The 20,260-nt window shown below is 43.6% G+C and overlaps 1 protein-coding gene across 3 annotated transcripts in view; it reads left to right on the top strand.

Moving 5' to 3' along the window:
* Nucleotides 1-20,260, top strand: part of LOC118386238 (ganglioside-induced differentiation-associated protein 2) — a 73,524-nt gene that overhangs the window by 26,898 nt on the left and 26,366 nt on the right. Inside the window, exon 14 of one of the 3 annotated variants that reach the window (XM_052522361.1) lies at nt 13,363-18,025. The exons of 1 other annotated variant lie outside the window; for it this stretch is intronic. In XM_052522361.1, the coding sequence (XP_052378321.1) occupies nt 13,363-13,395 (33 nt within the window). In that variant the 3' untranslated portion in view covers nt 13,396-18,025. Of the gene's footprint in view, nt 1-11,313; nt 18,026-20,260 lie in introns of those variants that run through there. One more of the 3 variants, XM_035773804.2, reaches the window with a different exon arrangement.

Below are 20,260 nucleotides of genomic sequence, written 5' to 3'. Positions count from 1 at the left end.
ATGATTACTTGTATTGAATCATATTCTAGTATGGCAGGCTACAAAATCAATTGGAATAAATCAAATACAGTTTTATCGACCACATACACATAGTTAGCAGAGGTTAATGCGAGTGTAGCGAAATGCTTGTGCTTCTAGTTCCAACAGTGCAGTAATATCTAACAATTTCCCAACTACCTAATAAAAGACACAATTCTAAAGGGGTGAATGCGAATATGTACATAGAAATATATGGATGAGCGATGGCCGAGCGGCATACGCAAGTGCAATAGATGGTATAAAATACAGTGTATATACATAGGCTATGAGTAAGATAAGATATGTAAACATCATTATTAAAGTGGCATTGTTTAAAGTGATTAGTAATCCATTTATTAAATTGGCCACTGATTGGGTCTTAATGTAGGGAGCAGCCTCTCTGATTTAGTGCTTGCTGTTTAACAGTCTGATGGTCATGATAGAAGCTGTTTTTCAGTCCCTCGTTCCCAGCTTTGATGCACCTGTACTGAACTCTCCTTCTGGATGGTAGCGGTGTGAACAGGCATTGGCTTGGGTGGTTGTCCTTGATGATCTTTTTGGCCTTCCTGTGACATCGGGTGCTGTAGGTGTCATTTGAGGACAGGTAGTTTGCCCCCGGTGATGCGTTGTGCAGACCGCAACACCCTCTGGAGAGCCTTGTGGTTGAGGGCGATGTAGTTGCAGTACCAGGCTGTGATACAGCCCAACAGGATGTTCTCGATTGTGCATCTGTAAAAGTTTGAGGGTTTTGGGTGACAAGTCACATTTCTTCAGCCTCCTGAGGTTGAAGAGGTGCTGTTGCTCAGTTTGTCTGTATGTAGTAATAAGACTTAATATTTCCTGGGGTAACAATGTAAGAAATAATACATTAAAAAAACAAAATGCTGTATAGTTTCCTAAGGACTCGAAGCGAGGCGACCATTTCTGTCAGCGCCATCTTGCAATTAGTCAGAAGCAATGCCAATTAATGCCACATGTTTCTATGGAACAGTTACCCTATTTAATTTCAAATGGGTTCCTACTGGGATTAAATATTTGGGCATTAAGTTGAGCTCAAATTTGGACCAAGTGAAGAGACAAATTTTAAGCCACTACGATTAAAGATTAAGACCAATTTAGAAAAATGGTAAAAGGTAACTTTATGGGGAAAGATCAATGTGATTAAAGTGGTTGTGGTCCCACAATTGTATTATATCTATGCAATGTTACCTATGAATATTTCTGACTGAACAACATGACAAATGAACTAAATACTTTGTGGGATAGGGAAAAATGAATTAATATGAAGAAAATGTGCTCACCAAGGGATGTTGGAGGCTTGGCTTTACCAGATGTTAAATTGTACAATTTATCATTTGAAATGGCTAAATTGGCAAAGCTTTGGGGCAAAGGGATGCTGGCTTGGATTGTATAACAATAGATAACAATAAAGTTGTCCTTTCACTTCTGTAGATACTCTCACATAGTCTTACATGGGAGTTTAAATGGACCTCTCCCAACTCAATTTTGTTACACTCAGAAGTGTAGGAATAGTACACAAGATGTGGAATTTCACATCTAAAACAAGGATACTCATCATTGTGGCACAATGTGAGCAGGCCTTTCTAATCGACCTGGCCCGGGTATCCTGGAAGGACATTGACCTCATCCCGTCAGTTGAGGATGCCTGGTCATTCTTTAAGAGTAACTTCCTCACCATTTTAGAAAAGCATGCTCCGTTCAAAAAATGCAGAACTAAGAACAGACACAGCCCTTGGTGTTCACTCCAGACCTGACTGCCCTCGACCAGCACAAAAACATCCTGTGGCGGATTGCAATAGCATCGAACAGTCCCCGCGATATGCAACTGTTCAGGGAAGTCAGGAACCAATACACGCAGTCAGTCAGGAAAGCTAAGGCCAGCTTCTTCAGGCAGAAGTTTGCATCCTGTAGCTCCAACTCCAAAAAGTTCTGGGACACTGAAGTCCATGGAGAACAAGAGTACCTCCTCCCAGCTGCCCACTGCACTGAGGCTAGGGAACACTGTCACCACCGACAAATCCATGATTATCGAAAACTTCAACAAGCATTTCTCAACGGCTGGCCATGCCTTCCGCCTGGCTACTCCAACCTCGGCCAACAGCTCCACCCCCCCCCCCACAGCTCCTTGCCCAAGCCTCTCCAGGTTCTCCTTTACCCAAATCCAGATAACAGATGTTCTGAAAGAGCTGCAAAACCTGGACCCGTATAAATCAGCTGGGCTTGACAATCTGGACCCTCTATTTCTGAAACTATCCGCCGCCATTGTCGCAACCCCTATTACCAGCCTGTTCAACCTCTCTTTCATATCGTCTGAGATCCCCAAGGATTGGAAAGCTGCCACAGTCATCCCCCTCTTCAAAGGGGGAGACACCCTGGACCCAAACTGTTACAGACCTATATCCATCCTGCCCTGCCTATCTAAGGTCTTCGAAAGCCAAGTCAACAAACAGGTCACTGACCATCTCGAATCCCACCGTACCTTCTCCGCTATGCGATCTGGTTTCCGAGCCGGTCACGGGTGCACCTCAGCCACACTCAAGGTACTAAACGACATCATAACCGCCATTGATAAAAGACAGCACTGTGCAGCCGTCTTCATCGACCTTGCCAAGGCTTTCGACTCTGTCAATCACCAGATTCTTATCGGCAGACTCAGTAGCCTCGGTTTTTTGGATGACTGCCTTGCCTGGTTCACCAATTACTTTGCAGACAGAGTTCAGTGTGTCAAATCGGAGAGCATGCTGTCCGGTCCTCTGGCAGTCTCTATGGGGGTGCCACAGGGTTCAATTCTCGGGCCGACTCTTTTCTCTGTATATATCAATGATGTTGGTCTTGCTGCGGGCGATTCCCTGATCCACCTCTACGCAGACGACACCATTCTATATACTTTCGGCCCGTCATTGGACACTGTGCTATCTAACCTCCAAACGAGCTTCAATGCCATACAACACTCCTTCCGTGGCCTCCAACTGCTCTTAAACGCTAGTAAAACCAAATGCATGCTTTTCAACCGATCGCTGCCTGCACCCGTATGCCCGACTAGCATCACCACAATGGATGTTTCCGACCTTGAATATGTGGACACCTATAAGTACCTAGGTGTCTGGCTAGACTGCAAACTCTCCTTCCAGACCCATATCAAACATCTCTAATCGAAAATCAAATCAAGAGTCTGCTTTCTATTCCGCAACAAAGCCTCCTTCACTCACGCTGCCAAGCTTACCCTAGTAAAACTGACTATCCTACCGATCCTCGACTTCGGCGATGTCATCTACAAAATCGCTTCCAACACTCTACTCAGCAAACTGGATGCAGTTTATCACAGTGCCATCCGTTTTGTCACTAAAGCACCTTACACTACCCACCACTGCGACTTGTATGCTCTAGTCGGCTGGCCCTCGCTACATATTCGTCGCCAGACCCACTGGCTCCAGGTCATCTACAAGTCCATGCTAGGTAAAGCTCCGCCTTATCTCAGTTCACTGGTCACGATGGCAACACCCATCCGTAGCACGCGCTCTAGCAGGTGTATCTCACTGATCATCCCTAAAGCCAACACCTCATTCGGCCGCCTTTCGTTCCAGTACTCTGTGCCTGTGACTGGAACGAATTGCAAAAATCGCTGAAGTTGGAGACTTTTATCTCCCTCACCAACTTCAAACATCAGCTATCTGAGCAGCTAACCGATCGCTGCAGCTGTACATAATCTATTGGTAAATAGCCCACCCATTTTCACCTACCTCATCCCCACAGTTTTTATTTATTTACTTTTCTGCTCTTTTGCACACCAATATCTCTACCTGTACATGATCATCTGATCATTTATCACTCCAGTGTTAATCTGCAATATTGTAATTATTTGCCTACCTCCTCATGCCTTTTGCACACATTGTATATAGACTCCCTTTTTTTTCTACTGTGTTATTGACTTGTTAATTGTTTACTCCATGTGTAACTCTGTTGTCTGTTCACACTGCTATGCTTTATCTTGGCCAGGTCGCAGTTGCAAATGAGAACTTGTTCTCAACTAACCTACCTGGTTAAATAAAGGTGAAATAAATAAAATAAAAAATAAAAAATCCTAGGCTACGGATTGGGAAGAAGGCTGTGTACTGGAAACAGTGGCTAATGAAAGGAGTTCATACTATAGGTGATCTGTACAATGAAGATGTTTTAATGTCCTACTCCGATTTGGTACGAAAATAGGATGTTGGAGACGAGGGACATTTCTGGAAATATTTACAATTGAGAGAATGTTTGTTAACCGGCTATCAATGAAATCCAGGAAAGAACCCAATAGCTGAGTATTTGGAATTACCCAAACATAAAGCAGCCATTTTCTACTCAATATTTTGTCATCTGCAGAGTAAAGACTGTAAACACCTCAGAACAATATATCAAATTGACCTAAAGTGTGAAATAGAGGATGATACCTGTTTGAAGATCTTGTCCAGCTCAGGGAGGAACATAAGGGAAGCCAGGGGGAAATTGACTTAATATAGGATACTACATAGGTTTTACTAGACCCCAACAGGGCTTCATAAGATGGGGCTGGCCAACAATTCTCTGTGTTGGAAATGTCAAAAAGACACTGGGATATGCAACACGCAATATGGGAATGAACATTAGTTATACCTTTCTGGAAAGATGTTTTGAAATATCTGGAGGACTGTCTCTTGGGCAATAGAACAGAGTTACATTAGGTAATAAATGAGGAATTTGCACTGATCACTGTTGGTATCGTTACAGCAGCGAGAGTAATCCTTAGAATTTGGAAGGGTCATGCCTCCAATCAATGTTGGAGGTTGCATCTAATGAACAAATGGTTGCTAGTATCACCGATAGAAATGACAATTCTAGAAGCTGGATGCATTTTATTTGTAATGTTTCTAAGACTGGGAGGTGATTACTTGTGAACCCATTCAGTTCTGTATTGTAACTTGTGAGATACTATTTGACTGTGCTATGTTGGAGAATTTGTATTGATGTCATGCTCAGTTTTATGCTGTACAATGTTTTATTTTTTTATTTGTTTGTGTAAAAAATTAATCTAACAAAAATAAAAAGAATGATTGAGGCCACTGGGGACCTTCAGTGCTGCAGAAATGTTGTTGTACCCTTCCCCAGATCTGTCTCAACACAAACCTGTCTTGGAGCTCTACGCACAATTCCTTTGACCTCATGGCTTTGTTTTTGCTCTGATATGCATTGTCAACTGTGGGACCTTTAAATAGACCTGTGTGTGTGTGTGTGTGTGTGTGTGCCTTTCCAAATCATGTCCAATCAATTTAATTGACCACAGGTAGACTCCAATCAGCTGTAGAAACATCTCAAGGATGATCGATGGAAACAGGATGCACCATAGCAAAGTGTCTGAATACTTATGTAAATAAGGTATTTCTGTTAATTCATTTTAAATAATTGTATCAATTTTAGAGTAAGGCTGTAACGTGGAAAAAGTCAACAGTTCTGAATACACTGCACTTCCGCTAGACTACTTGGATGTGTATCAGTGTGGATGAAGAAGGGAGTATGCACAATGCCCACTGAAAGTGTGTATGTGGTCTATATCTGCGGTAATACATCACTGTGCTGATATCTCTCTTCTTGTCCTTGTTTTGCCTTGCCTATGTTGGGTTAGATTATGTTTTTGCCTGGGCCTGTGTAGGGTTAGATTGGGTAGGGAAGGGAATTTCTTTGAAGTGGAGGCTCCATTATGGATCTATCTGTATGTAGATTAGTTGATGTTGCAAAGTGTTGCACTTTTAGCTCTTCATGCTAACTATGGTAACTACCTCAGGCCAGGATAGTGAGGGGAGAGACTATGAGTGCATCAACAGCTGGACTGCAGAGAGGCAGGTGTTAGCCCTAACCCTTCAGCTTTCCCTGCAGAGCGGCTGGTGTTAGCCCTAGCCCGTTAGCTTTCCCTGCAGAGCGGTTGGTGTTAACCCTAACCCTTCAGCTTTCCCTGCAGAGCGGCCGGTGTTAGCCCTAGCCCGTTAGCTTTCCCTGCAGAGCGGCCGGTGTTAGCCCTAGCCCGTTAGCTTTCCTTGCAGAGCGGCTGGTGTTAGCCCTAACCCTTCAGCTTTCCCTGCAGAGCGGCCGGTGTTAGCCCTAGCCCGTTAGCTTTCCCTGCAGAGCGGCCGGTGTTAGCCCTAGCCCGTTAGCTTTCCCTGCAGAGCGGCCGGTGTTAGCCCTAGCCCGTTAGCTTTCCCTGCAGAGCGGTAGCTTTCCCTGCAGAACATTAGTTTAAATGATCTTTCAATTTTCAGACCAAGCGTTGGTACCATGAGGGTTTAGCCACAAGGCTGTGAACAGAGAGAAATTACCTCATGAGGAAATAGTCGACACAGGGAATTGAACTGCCCAGAGGAAGTAATGAGTATTACTGTACACAGGCCTGCTTACCACTTTCTATGTGGAAAATTCTAGAATAGTGAGATGTCCACTGTTGTGGATGCAACTCAGTACATTACAATAATGTACCAGCAAACACTGCCATTTTAATGACTTCAGGGTTGTCTACTCAGTAGGCATTCCTATCCAGAGACATTTAGTTGAAATATGCCAGTTTGTGTACAGTTGAAGTCGGAAGTTTACCTACACTTAGGTTGGAGTCATTAAAACTCATTTTTCAACCACTCCAAAAATGTATTGTTAACACACTAGTTTTGGCAAGTCGGTTAGGACATCTACTTTGTGCATGACACAAGTCATTTTTCCAATAATTGTTTCACTTACAAATTACTGTATTACAATTCCAGTGGGTCAGAAGTTTACATACACTAAGTTGATTGTGCCTTTTTAAACAGCTTGGAAAATTCCAGAAAATGATGTCATGGCTTTAGAAGCTTCTGATAGGCTAAGTGACATAATTTGAGTCAATTAGAGGTGTACCTGTGTATGTATTTCAAGGTCTACCTTCAAACTCAGTGCCTCTGTGTGACATCATTGGGAAATCAGCCAAGACCAGCCAAGAACCAAGTCTGGTTCCTCCTTGGGAGCAATTTCCAAATGCCTGAAGGTACCATGTTCATCTGTACAAACAATGGTACGCATGTATAAACACCATGGAACCACGCAGCTGTCATACCACTCAGGAAGTAGATGCGTTCTGTCTTCTAGAGATGAATGTACTTTGGTGCGAAAAGTGCAAATCAATCCCAGAACAACAGCAAAGGACCTTGTGAAGATGCTGGAGGAAACGGGTACAAAGTATCTATATCCACAGTAAAACGAGTCCTACATCGACATAACCTGAAGGCCTCTCAGCAAGGAAGAAGCCACTGCTCCAAAACCGCCATATAAAAGCAAGACTACAGTTTGCAACTGCACATGGGGACAAAGATCATACTTTTTGGAGAAATTTCCTCTGGTCTGATGAAACAAAGATAATAGAACTGTTGACCATCATTATATTTGGAGAAAAAACGGGGAGGCTTGCAAACCAAAGAACACCATCCCAACCGTGAAGCACGGGGGGTGGCAGCATCATGTTGTGGGGGTGCTTTGCTGCAGGAGGGACTGGTGCCCTTAACAAAATAGATGGCATCATGATGTAGGAAAATTATGTGAATATATTGAAGCAACATCTCAAGACATCAGACAGGAAGTTAAAGCTTGGTTGCAAATGGGTCTTCCAACTGGACAATGACCTCAAGCATACTTCTACAGTTGTGGCAAAATGGCTTATAAGGACAACAAAGTCAAGGTATTGGAGTGGCCATCACAAAGCCCTGACCTCAATCCTAAAGAACATTTCAGGGCAGAACTGAAAAAGCATGTTTGAGCAAGGAAGCCTACAAACCTGACTCAGTTACACCAATTCTGTCAGGAGGAATGGGCCAAAATTCACCCAACTTATAGTGGGAAGGTACCCAAAACACTTGACCCAAGTTCATTAATTTATAGGCAATGCTACCAAATACTAATTGAGTGTATGTAAACTTCTGACCTACTGGGAATGTGATGAAATAAAAGCTGTAGTAAAATATGATGAAGTAAAAGCTGAAATAAATTGTTCTCACTACTATTATTCTGACATTTCACATTCTTAAAATAAAGTGGTGATCCTAACTGACCTAAGACAGGGAATTTTTACATTTACATTTACATTTAAGTCATTTAGCAGACGCTCTTATCCAGAGCGACTTACAAATTGATGCAAACACCTATGACAACCAGTGGAACAGCCACTTGCATCTAACTCTTGTTGGGGGGGGGGGAGTGAGAAGGATTACTTACCCTTACTTACCCTATCCTAGGTATTCCTTGAAGAGGTGGGGTTTCAGGTGTCTCCGGAAGGTGGTGATTGACTCCGCTGTCCTGGCGTCGTGAGGGAGTTTGTTCCACCATTGGGGGGCCAGAGCAGCGAACAGTTTTGACTGGGCTGAGCGGGAACTGTACTTCCTCAGTGGTAGGGAGGCGAGCAGGCCAGAGGTGGATGAACGCAGTGCCCTTGTTTGGGTGTAGGGCCTGATCAGGGCCTGGAGGTACTGAGGTGCCGTTCCCCTCACAGCTCCGTAGGCGAGCACCATGGTCTTGTAGCGGATGCGAGCTTCAACTGGAAGCCAGTGGAGAGAGCGGAGGAGCGGGGTGACGTGAGAGAACTTGGGAAGGTTGAACACCAGACGGGCTGCGGCGTTCTGGATGAGTTGTAGGGGTTTAATGGCACAGGCAGGGAGCCCAGCCAACAGCGAGTTGCAGTAGTCAAGACGGGAGATGACAAGTGCCTGGATTAGGACCTGCGCCGCTTCCTATGTGAGGCAGGGTCGTACTCTGCGGATGTTGTAGAGCATGAACCTACAGGAACGGGACACCGCCTTGATGTTAGTTGAGAACGTCAGGGTGTTGTCCAGGATCACGCCAAGGTTCTTAGCGCTCTGGGAGGAGGACACAATGGAGTTGTCAACCGTGATGGCGAGATCATGGAACGGGCAGTCCTTCCCCGGGAGGAAGAGGAGCTCCGTCTTGCTGAGGTTCAGCTTGAGGTGGTGATCCGTCATCCACACTGATATGTCTGCCAGACATGCAGAGATGCGATTCGCCACCTGGTCATCAGAAGGGGGAAAGGAGAAGATTAATTGTGTGTCGTCTGCATAGCAATGATAGGAGAGACCATGTGAGGTTATGACAGAGCCAAGTGACTTGGTGTATAGCGAGAATAAGAGAGGGCCTAGAACAGAGCCCTGGGGGACACCAGTGGTGAGAGCGCGTGGTGAGGAGACAGATTCTCGCCACGCCACCTGGTAGGAGCGACCTGTCAGGTAGGACGCAATCCAAGCGTGGGCCGCGCCGGAGATGCCCAACTCGGAGAGGGTGGAGAGGAGGATCTGATGGTTCACAGTATCGAAGGCAGCCGATAGGTCTAGAAGGATGAGAGCAGAGGAGAGAGAGTTAGCTTTAGCAGTGCGGAGCGCCTCCGTGATACAGAGAAGAGCAGTCTCAGTTGAATGACTAGTCTTGAAACCTGACTGATTTGGATCAAGAAGGTCATTCTGAGAGAGATAGCGGTAGAGCTGGCCAAGGACGGCACGCTCAAGAGTTTTGGAGAGAAAAGAGAGAAGGGATACTGGTCTGTAGTTGTTGACATCGGAGGGATCGAGTGTAGGTTTTTTCAGAAGGGGTGCAACTCTCGCTCTCTTGAAGACGGGAGGGACGTAGCCAGCGGTCAGGGATGAGTTGATGAGCGAGGTGAGGTAAGGGAGAAGGTCTCCGGAAATGGTCTGGAGAAGAGAGGAGGGGATAGGGTCAAGCGGGCAGGTTGTTGGGCGGCCGGCCGTCACAAGACGCGAGATTTCATCTGGAGAGAGAGGGGAGAAAGAGGTCAGAGCATAGGGTAGGGCAGTGTGAGCAGAACCAGCGGTGTCGTTTGACTTAGCAAACGAGGATCGGATGTCATCGACCTTCTTTTCAAAATGGTTGACGAAGTCATCTGCAGAGAGGGAGGAGGGGGGGGGGGGGAGGATTCAGGAGGGAGGAGAAGGTGGCAAAGAGCTTCCTAGGGTTAGAGGCAGATGCTTGGAATTTAGAATGGTAGAAAGTGGCTTTAGCAGCAGAGACAGAGGAGGAAAATGTAGAGAGGAGGGAGTGAAAGGATGCCAGGTCCGCAGGGAGGCGAGTTTTCCTCCATTTCCGCTCGGCTGCCCGGAGCCCTGTTCTGTGAGCTCGCAATGAGTCGTCGAGCCACGGAGCGGGAGGGGAGGACCGAGCCGGCCTGGAGGATAGGGGACATAGAGAGTCAAAGGATGCAGTAAGGGAGGAGAGGAGGGTTGAGGAGGCAGAATCAGGAGATAGGTTGGAGAAAGTTTGAGCAGAGGGAAGAGATGATAGGATGGAAGAGGAGAGAGTAGCGGGGGAGAGAGAGCGAAGGTTGGGACGGCGCGATACCATCCGAGTAGGGGCAGTGTGGGAAGTGTTGGATGAGAGCGAGAGGGAAAAGGATACAAGGTAGTGGTCGGAGACTTGGAGGGGAGTTGCAATGAGGTTAGTGGAAGAACAGCATCTAGTAAAGATGAGGTCAAGCGTATTGCCTGCCTTGTGAGTAGGGGGAAGGTGAGAGGGTGAGGTCAAAAGAGGAGAGGAGTGGAAAGAAGGAGGCAGAGAGGAATGAGTCAAAGGTAGACGTGGGGAGGTTAAAGTCGCCCAGAACTGTGAGAGGTGAGCCGTCCTCAGGAAAGGAGCTTATCAAGGCATCAAGCTCATTGATGAACTCTCCGAGGGAACCTGGAGGGCGATAAATGATAAGGATGTTAAGCTTGAAAGGGCTGGTAACTGTGACAGCATGGAATTCAAAGGAGGCAATAGACAGATGGGTAAGGGGAGAAAGAGAGAAAGACCACTTGGGAGAGATGAGGATCCCGGTGCCACCACCCCGCTGACCAGAAGCTCTTTTTACTAGGATTAAATGACAGGAATTGTGACAAACTGAGTTTAAATGTATTTGGCTAAGGGGTCTGTGAACTTCTGACTTCAACTGTATATACACTCAGCTTTGTGTGCTCTACTCAACTCAAACTCAACTCAGAGGCAAACCAGGCCTACAAATGAATGAGAGAATTATACAATCACTCTTTAATATCTTTCATTTGATCTTTCACTTCTGCTTTCATTGCCTTTTTTGGTAACATATTTTTCGCAGTAAAAATGCTCTCTGCCGACTACTACTATATATACACACAGTGCAGAGTGTAACCTGATAGTAAAATGTCAAGCAATGTTTATAGCCTCATTGTAATGACACGACCTGTATGTATTTGTCCGTGTGTGTTTTAGGTGTGAACCAATCAGAACTCCAGCAGAGAGAGAGAGAAAAGCCAAGGACTCTGAGGGTGTTTCTCAAAATGCATACTTCCATATTCCACGCAAATAGGCGCACGGGAGGGTTGAAGTATGAGTCCAAATCAAAGTATGCGAAACAGCACCGAAGGCACTTCTTGAATGCACACTCCGTTTTGTACATATTTTGAAGTATGCATTGATGCTTGCTTCAATGGAAAGTATTAAGGAAATATGATGCAACAACGTTAGAAATGATGGAGAATTTCCTGAAATCATTGGTGGCCATTATTTTAGCTGAAGCAGAGTAAATACACTCCGACATGTTGCCTATTCACATCTCAAATGTTTCCTGACTACAGTACTTTATCATTATATGTTAATAAATACATGCTGTGTTAATTTTGGCATGTTTAACTGCCTACGGACCGTAGATAACAAGCACATAAGTCAATAGGGCTAACTGGCTAGCTACCAATGTTAGCCAGCCAGATAGCTACAAAATAATTGACATATTGCAAAATATTAGCTTTAGGTCATTTTTGCCTGTTAATGAAGTATCTGGTTAGCTACATTTACGATTATCATATCTAGCTGATAATTATAAAGTAAAATGTTGCTTTGTGAATATCTTGTTTTGTCTTGTTGCCATTGCGGCTGGAAGAAGGTTCAGTGACGGGGGAGGTAATACAGTAGGGGGAGTGCGAGTGCTTCTCAGATGTGATGTGTTATGCATTCTCCACACTCTCGTCCTCATAAGAACGTACTCAATGAGAGTGAGAGTGTGGAACACGGTAGTATGCATATTGAGAAACACCCTGCATTCATATCCAAGTGAGAAGGAGGTTTCTACCACATATGACTGGGAAAAATCCACTTGAATGCCCCTCCAACTGGTAATTACTAGTGGGAACCTTGTCTATCACCCCTGCGCTCCAACCATGTAATTTTCAGCAGATAAATGCAACAACAAAGCAATATATATTAATATGGTTTGTGAACACTCATTTGTTTACAAGCATAATAGCTGTACTTTTAATTTATGGTTGAGGCAGCTGGTTCGCTATAAAAAATAGAGTTGCACACTATGAACTCCCAGTAATTTATTGGGTAAACCAATGTTTTGGCATCCCTGTGCCGCCTTGACCTGGTTCAAGCATTCATGACATTACCCTTTATGTGGACAAACGGTGCAACCAATGACAACAGTGAGGGGTGTGTCAGGGTTATTAGGTTGATTAGAATGAATTGAGTGACACTGTTAAGACTATAGTTTACAGCATGAATATATTAGGCTATTATCATATGGCAACATAATTAGATATTCTACATAATATTAGCATCAACATACATTGTTTAAATTAATTTCACAGTAACAGTCAGAAGTTTGGACACACTCGTTCTAGGTTAGTTAAAAAAATAAAATAAAACTTTCCTACATTGTAGAATAATATAGACATCAAAACTATGAAATAACACATGGAATCATGTAGTAACCAAGAAAAGTGTTAAATCAAAATATATTTGAGATTCTTAAAAGTAGCAACCTTTTGCCTTGATGACAGCTTTGCAAACTCTTGGCATTCTCTCAAACAGGTTCATGAAGTAGTCCCCTGGAATGCATTTCAATGAACAGGTGTGCCTTGTTAAAAGTGAATGCATTTGAGCCAATTAGTTGTGTTATGACAAGGTACAGTAGAGTTGGTATACAGAAGATAGCCCTATTTGGAGAAAAAAAAGTCCATATGGCAAGAACAGCTCAAATAAGCAAAGAGAAACGACAGTCCATCATTACTTTAAGACATGAAGGTCAGTCAATATGGAAAATTTCAAGAACTTTGAAAGTTTCTTCAAGTGCAGTCGCAATGTGTATTTTCCACCGTGAAGCATGGAGGAGGAGGTGTGATAGTGCTTTGCTGGTGACACTGTCTGTGATTTATTCAGAATTCAAGGCACACTTAACCAGCATAGCTAACACAGCATTCTGCAGTGATGATGCCATTTTATCTGGTTTGCATTGTGGGACTATCATTTGTTTTTCAACAGGACAATGACTCAACACACCTCCAGGCTGTGTAAGGAGAGTGATGGTGTGCTGCATCAGATGACCTGGCCTCCACAATCACCTGACCTCAACCCAATTGAGATGGTTTGGGATGAGTTGGATTGCAGAGTGAAGGAAATGCAGCCAACAAGTGCTCAGCATATATGGGAACTCCTTCAAGACTGTTGTAAAAGCATTCCAGGTGAAGCTGGTTGAAAGAATGCCAAAAGTGTGCAAAGCTGTCATCAAGGCAATGGGTGGCTACTTTGAGGAATCTAAAATAGCATATATTTAGCATATATAACACTCTTTGGTTACTACATGATTCCATGTGTTATTTCATAGTTTGTCTTCACTATTATTCAACAATGTAGAAAATAGTACAAATGTAGAAAAACCCTTGAATGAGTAGGTGTGTCCAAATTCTTGACTGGTACTGTATACATTTAATTGTTTCCAATTTAATGTTTGTTACATGGAATCTTTTGGTTCAACCATAATGCATAATAAGCATCTTGGGTGTACATATTGGGTGTACACTGATAAGCTGTAGAAAGAATATATTCATTAATAAGACTTTAAGAGTTCAAAGCATGTGAGTGCATCCAACTGGTAATTAACACTTTCATACTTGGTTATGAACGCAGCATAACTACATCTACAGTCACATGACTGGCTCCACTTCCATGTTCTGACCGGCAGGACCCCTGTGGTTTAGCTCTCTGACCAGACTATAAGCCACCCAGGGCCTCAGTGGGCTTTGTCTGGGACCTCACAAGGACAGTATACCGGACGCTGACACTCTGAAAAGCCTGGATACTGATGAACCTAAGATGATGTTTTTATTAGCAGTGTGATGCAATCAGATGACAGACGGATAGAAGGATGTATCTCTCTGTGACGGAGCCTGTGTGAACTCACCAACCTATCCCAGGACACTCCGCTGGCCTATCTTAAAAACCTGCCCTCCTGTGTGAGAGTGACATCGCTCATGTTATGTTTCAAATTGTTTATTTTTGCAAAACTTCCCCGAATGGTAGAGGGGGGTATATGTGTGTGTGTGTGTGTGTGTGTGTGTGTGTGTGTGTGTGTGCGTGCGTGCGTGCGTGCGTGCGTGCGTGCGTCACTTGAAACAATGAAACCAACACACTTCTACTGCTTCTGTCAGAGAACATTCATTAAATGCCATAGAAGTTAATTGTTGAACGGATTAAGAGCGTTTGATAAAATAATAAATACTAGCATTATTTTTTTTCTCTTGAAAACACAGGCAGATAGTTTGTTTCTGGAGTGTACTTAGTGCGGTACTATGTGTAAGAATGTTTTTTTTAATGAAGAACCAAACGGTTCCTATTTTTCTTTACATTGAATTTATACCATGGGATGCTGCATCTTCCAATGCCCATTATCACAGTTAAAGTTACACGCTAGATGTTAGGAATGCAATAATAGTGCAGCATCCTAACTTTAAACATCTTGTATCCAGAATTTATTTTGCACACATCTCCTAGTGACGTCAATGCGTAATTTTGGATTTCTGAATACCAAATGAACTAATCAAATCAAATCAAAATCAAATTATTTATATAGCCCTTCGTACATCAGCTGATATCTCAAAGTGCTGTACAGAAACCCAGCCTAAAACCCCAAACAGCAAGCAATGCAGGTGTAGAAGCACGGTGGCTAGGAAAAACTCCCTAGAAAGGCCAAAACCTAGGAAGAAACCTAGAGAGGAACCAGGCTATGTGGGGTGGCCAGTCCTCTTCTGGCTGTGCCGGGTGGAGATTATAACAGAACATGGCCAAGATGTTCAAATGACCAGCATGGTCGAATAATAACAAGGCAGAACAGTTGAAACTGGAGCAGCAGCACAGTGAGGTGGACCGGGGACAGCAAGGAGTCATCATGTCAGGTAGTCCTGGGGCACGGTCCTAGGGCTCAGGTCCTCCGAAAGAGAGAATTAGAGAGAGCATATGTGGGGTGGCCAGTCCTCTTCTGACTGTGCCGGGTGGAGATTATAACAGAACATGGCCAAGATGTTCAAATGTTCATAAATGACCAGCATGGTCAAATAATAAGGCAGAACAGTTGAAACTGGAGCAGCAGCATGGCCAGGTGGACTGGGGACAGCAAGGAGTCATCATGTCAGGTAGTCCTGGGGCATGGTCCTAGGGCTCAGGTCCTCCGAGAGAGAGAAAGAAAGAAGGAGAGAATTAGAGAACGCACACTTAGATTCACACAGGACACCGAATAGGACAGGAGAAGTACTCCAGATATAACAAACTGACCCTAGCCCCCCGACACAAACTACTGCAGCATAAATACTGGAGGCTGAGACAGGAGGGGACAGGAGACACTGTGGCCCCATCCGAGGACACCCCCGGACAGGGCCAAACAGGAAGGATATAACCCCACCCACTTTTCCAAAGCACAGCCCCCACACCACTAGAGGGATATCTTCAACCACCAACTTACCATCCTGAGACAAGGCTGAGTATAGCCCACAGAGATCTCCGCCACGGCACAACCCAAGGGTCATCCAGACAGGATGACCACAACAGTGAATCAACCCACTCAGGTGACGCACCCCCTGCAGGGACGGCATGAGAGAGCCCCAGTAAGCCAGTGACTCAGCCCCTGTAATAGGGTTAGAGGCAGATAATCCCAGTGGAAAGAGGGGAACCGGCCAGGCAGAGACAGCAAGGGAGGTTTGTTGCTCCAGAGCCTTTCCGTTCACCTTCCCACTCCTGGGCCAGACTACACTCAATCATATGACCCACTGAAGAGATGAGTCTTCAGTAAAGACTTAAAGGTTGAGACCGAGTTTGCGTCTCTGACATGGGTAGGCTCCATAAAAATGTTCCATAAAAATGGAGCTCTATAGGAGAAAGCCCTGCCTCCAGCTGTTTGCTTAGAAATTCTAGGGACAATTAGGAGGCCTGCGTCTTGTGACCGTAGCGTACGTGTAGGTATGTACGGCAGGACCAAATCAGAGAGATAGGTAGGAGCAAGCCCATGTAATGCTTTGTAGGTTAGCAGTAAAACCTTGAAATCAGCCCTTGCTTTGACAGGAAGCCAGTGTAGAGAGGCTAGCACTGGAGTAATATGATCACATTTTTTGGTTCTAGTCAGGATTCTAGCAGCCGTATTTAGCACTAACTGAAGTTTATTTAGTGCTTTATCCGGGTAGCCGGAAAGTAGAGCATTGCAGTAGTCTAACCTAGAAGTGACAAAAGCATGGATTAATTTTTCTGCATCATTTTTGGACAGAAAGTTTCTGATTTTTGCAATATTACGTAGATGGAAAAAAGCTGTCCTCGAAATGGTCTTGATATGTTCTTCAAAAGAGAGATCAGGGTCCAGAGTAACGCCGAGGTCCTTCACAGTTTTATTTGAGATGACTGTACAACCATTAAGATTAATTGTCAGATTCAACAGAAGATCTCTTTGTTTCTTGGGACCTAAAACAAGCATCTCTGTTTTGTCTGAGTTTAATAGTACAAAGTTTGCAGCCATCCACTTCCTTATGTCTGAAACACATGCTTCTAGCGAGGGCAATTTTGGGGCTTCACCATGTTTCATTGAAATGTACAGCTGTGTGTCATCCGCATAGCAGTGAAAGTTAACATTATGTTTTCGAATAACATCCCCAAGAGGTAAAATGTATAGTGAAAACAATAGTGGTCCTAAAACGGAACCTTGAGGAACACCAAAATGTACAGTTGATTTGTCAGAGGACAAACCATTCACAGAGACAAACTGATATCTTTCCGACAGATAAGATCTAAACCAGGCCAGAACATGTCCGTGTAGACCAATTTGGGTTTCCAATCTCTCCAAAAGAATGTGGTGATCGATGGTATCAAAAGCAGCACTAAGGTCTAGGAGCACGAGGACAGATGCAGAGCAAACTAATGATTGTGTTCCGCATGCGGTCAGTTTTATTTTATTTACCTTTATTTTACTAGGCAAGTCAGTTAAGAACAAATTCTTATTTTCAATGACGGCCTAGGAACAGTGGGTTAACTGCCTGTTCAGGGGTAGAACGACAGATTTGTACCTTGTCAGCTCGGGGATTTGAACTTACAACCTTTCGGTTATTAGTCCAACGCTCTAACCACTAGGCTACCCTGCCGCCCAGTTACTTCATAAGTATGTTTAACTTTACCATGGAGTCAGTTTCTTCATAAGTATGTTTAACTTTACCATGGAGTCAGTTTCTTCATAAGTATGTTTAACTTTACCATGGAGTCAGTTTCTTCATAAGTATGTTTAACTTTACCATGGAGTCAGTTTCTTCATAAGTATGTTTAACTTTACCATGCAGTCAGTTTCTTCATAAGTATGTTTAACTTTACCATGGAGTCAGTTTCTTCATAAGTATGTTGAACTTGATTTCTCCTTTGTTACCTCCTCGATTACATTGTGATTTTTTTCCACTGTATGCCAGCCTTGCTCTTCTGTCAATTAACGCACAAGCTTTCCTGAGACATGTAAGTGAATGTAAGTATCAGCTGTAGTTAGTGTTGTTTTATTGGTCTATTAGAGAGAATATGTAATCAGAGATTTGAGCTGCATCCCAATACATTCCGTGTCATGTTAATGATGTAGAGAGTTTTTCATTTTGAGTTAAAGACATGAAAATAAACAGTTGTACCATTCTGATTTAGTCTGACCTTGTGCTGTTTGAAATTGTATCTGCTGCTTACCGATATTGTGAGGATGTGTGCGCTTTCGAGAAATACACTTATACATTGTGTTTGTGAACTTTTATTACCAGTTCCTTCTTATCTCACCCTAACTTGTAAGCTCACTAACAAATCACATTAATCACAACAAGGAACATTCAAAAGACGTTGCCATGATTGTTTTTTCAGTGTAGGATTTTTGTTTAGTCTGATCCAGTTTGACAATATGTACATGTATAAACATACTGTACTCTAATATATGAATTGTAATGATTGAAGTCCACGTTGAACATTTGATTTTAAAATGGCTTCTATCAAACCGTTATGGAAGCATCTGTGCCATGGCCCAACATTACTGTAAGGACGGGAGAAAACAACAGATAAGCAGTGGAGGGATAAACAGCAGGTGTTTGACACGGAATCGTTTTTTTCCATTACACTTGCTTTCCACAGAAAAGAGCAATCTCTTCCAGGAAGCTGTGAAGTGGTCTCATTGACTAAAACCTGTCCGCGCTACTCTATTTCCCTCTTTTCTCCCTTTCCTTTGCTTCCGTGCCCCTTTCCCTCCACCTGCCCTGTCCCTAACCATCCATCACCTTTATCTTGTCTTTTTTTTGTTATCCATTTATTAATCAAAGCCGGATTAAAACTCTGGACAGAGACAAAGCTGGAAGGAGCGAGGGATGGGATGAAAAGCGGGGTAAATCCATCATTCACAGACTTCCTGTTGTGAAGGAGGGATTACTTGGGTACAATGGTGTGGTGGACAAAGCAACACACACACACCTGGCCACCTTTCGCTCTGCTCTCCACAGAGGAATGGGTGAGAGAGAGGTCAGGCAGAAGGGTCAACACTGCTACACTAACAGCCATTAAGAGAGACATGCTCTTTTAGTTTCTGATCACAGAAAGTGTGTTCTGTTTCTGGCTTTCAGTTTCACTAATTTTGATACACTGGAGGATGAAGAAGGCGTCCTTTGGAGTGCTGCCCATTTAATTTTCTATGTAGCTGTTGATTAGTGAAGGACTTCAGTCCCAATGGGCACTCTCTTATGTGGATTATTTCAAGGTTGTCAACGATCACCATGTGCTTGAGTCCAATACACCTTACATCTCTTCCTTTGATGTGGAATAAATGCGGACTCCACAGAAACCTGACTTCCAGATGATTATATATATATATATCACACACATACATACATGCATACATATCAGTAATTACTTACAGTTACACATGCTTAGGAGAATAGTCTGAACAGATCACCATCAAACCACATTTCTTTAGTACACAGAACACATAAGACCTACGAGTGACCCTGCATGTGATTGTAAAACATGTAGCCTAAGGCTCGCCACTGCACATTTCTGTCTATTAGAGCAGCCAAGAATTACTCCTCTGAAATATCTGCACTGTTTCATGTTGGAGACAAACGCTGACGAATGTTCACCTTTACTCTAACTATCCATGTTAACTAACAGTGAAATGCTTACTTACGGGCCCTTCCCAACAATGCAGAGAAGAAAAAGGGAAATAATAACGAGGAATAAATACACAATGAGTAACGATAACTTGGTACCGGTACCGAGGTGATGTGCAGAGGTACAAAGTAATTGAGGTAGATATGTACATACACTATAGGTAGGGATAAACTGACTAGGCAACAGCAGATGATAACAGTATGTTATGAGTCAAAAGGGTCAATCCTGGAGTCTCCTAGAATTGGCCTCTGGGAGCTGCACAGCTAATGCCTACATTATTAATACAGTCTCCCCAAATTATTATGGTTTTAGGGCTCTATTCAACCTGTATCGCTGAAGTGTTACAGATTGGGCAATAGACATTAAGTAATTTCAGATTGAGCTGACATATGCTGAGTTTGAGTGTTGGGTATGTTACTTTCTAAATGTAATCCATTACAGTTACTAGTAGCCTGTCCAAAATTGTAATTAGTCATGTAGCTTTTGGATTACCCAAACTCAGTAACGTAATATGATTACTTTGTTATTTTGGATTACTTTCCCCTTAAGTGGCATTCGAAGACAAATAGGATCCATCAAAAGCTTTTGGTGTGTCATAATAGTGGTCTCTGTCTTGTGGTCAGACTCACTCAGGTGGAACAAACTTAAACTTGCACCTTTTTTCCAATGATGAATTGAATTCCATTGAGAAAACACAAAAAGGTGACAATGTATTTTTTGCATCTTTTCTGGA

The sequence above is a fragment of the Oncorhynchus keta genome, chromosome 7, assembly GCF_023373465.1.
Source record: "Oncorhynchus keta strain PuntledgeMale-10-30-2019 chromosome 7, Oket_V2, whole genome shotgun sequence".
In the NCBI taxonomy this organism is placed as follows: Eukaryota; Metazoa; Chordata; class Actinopteri; order Salmoniformes; family Salmonidae; genus Oncorhynchus; species Oncorhynchus keta.
This window is presented reverse-complemented; position numbering and strand designations above follow the sequence as displayed.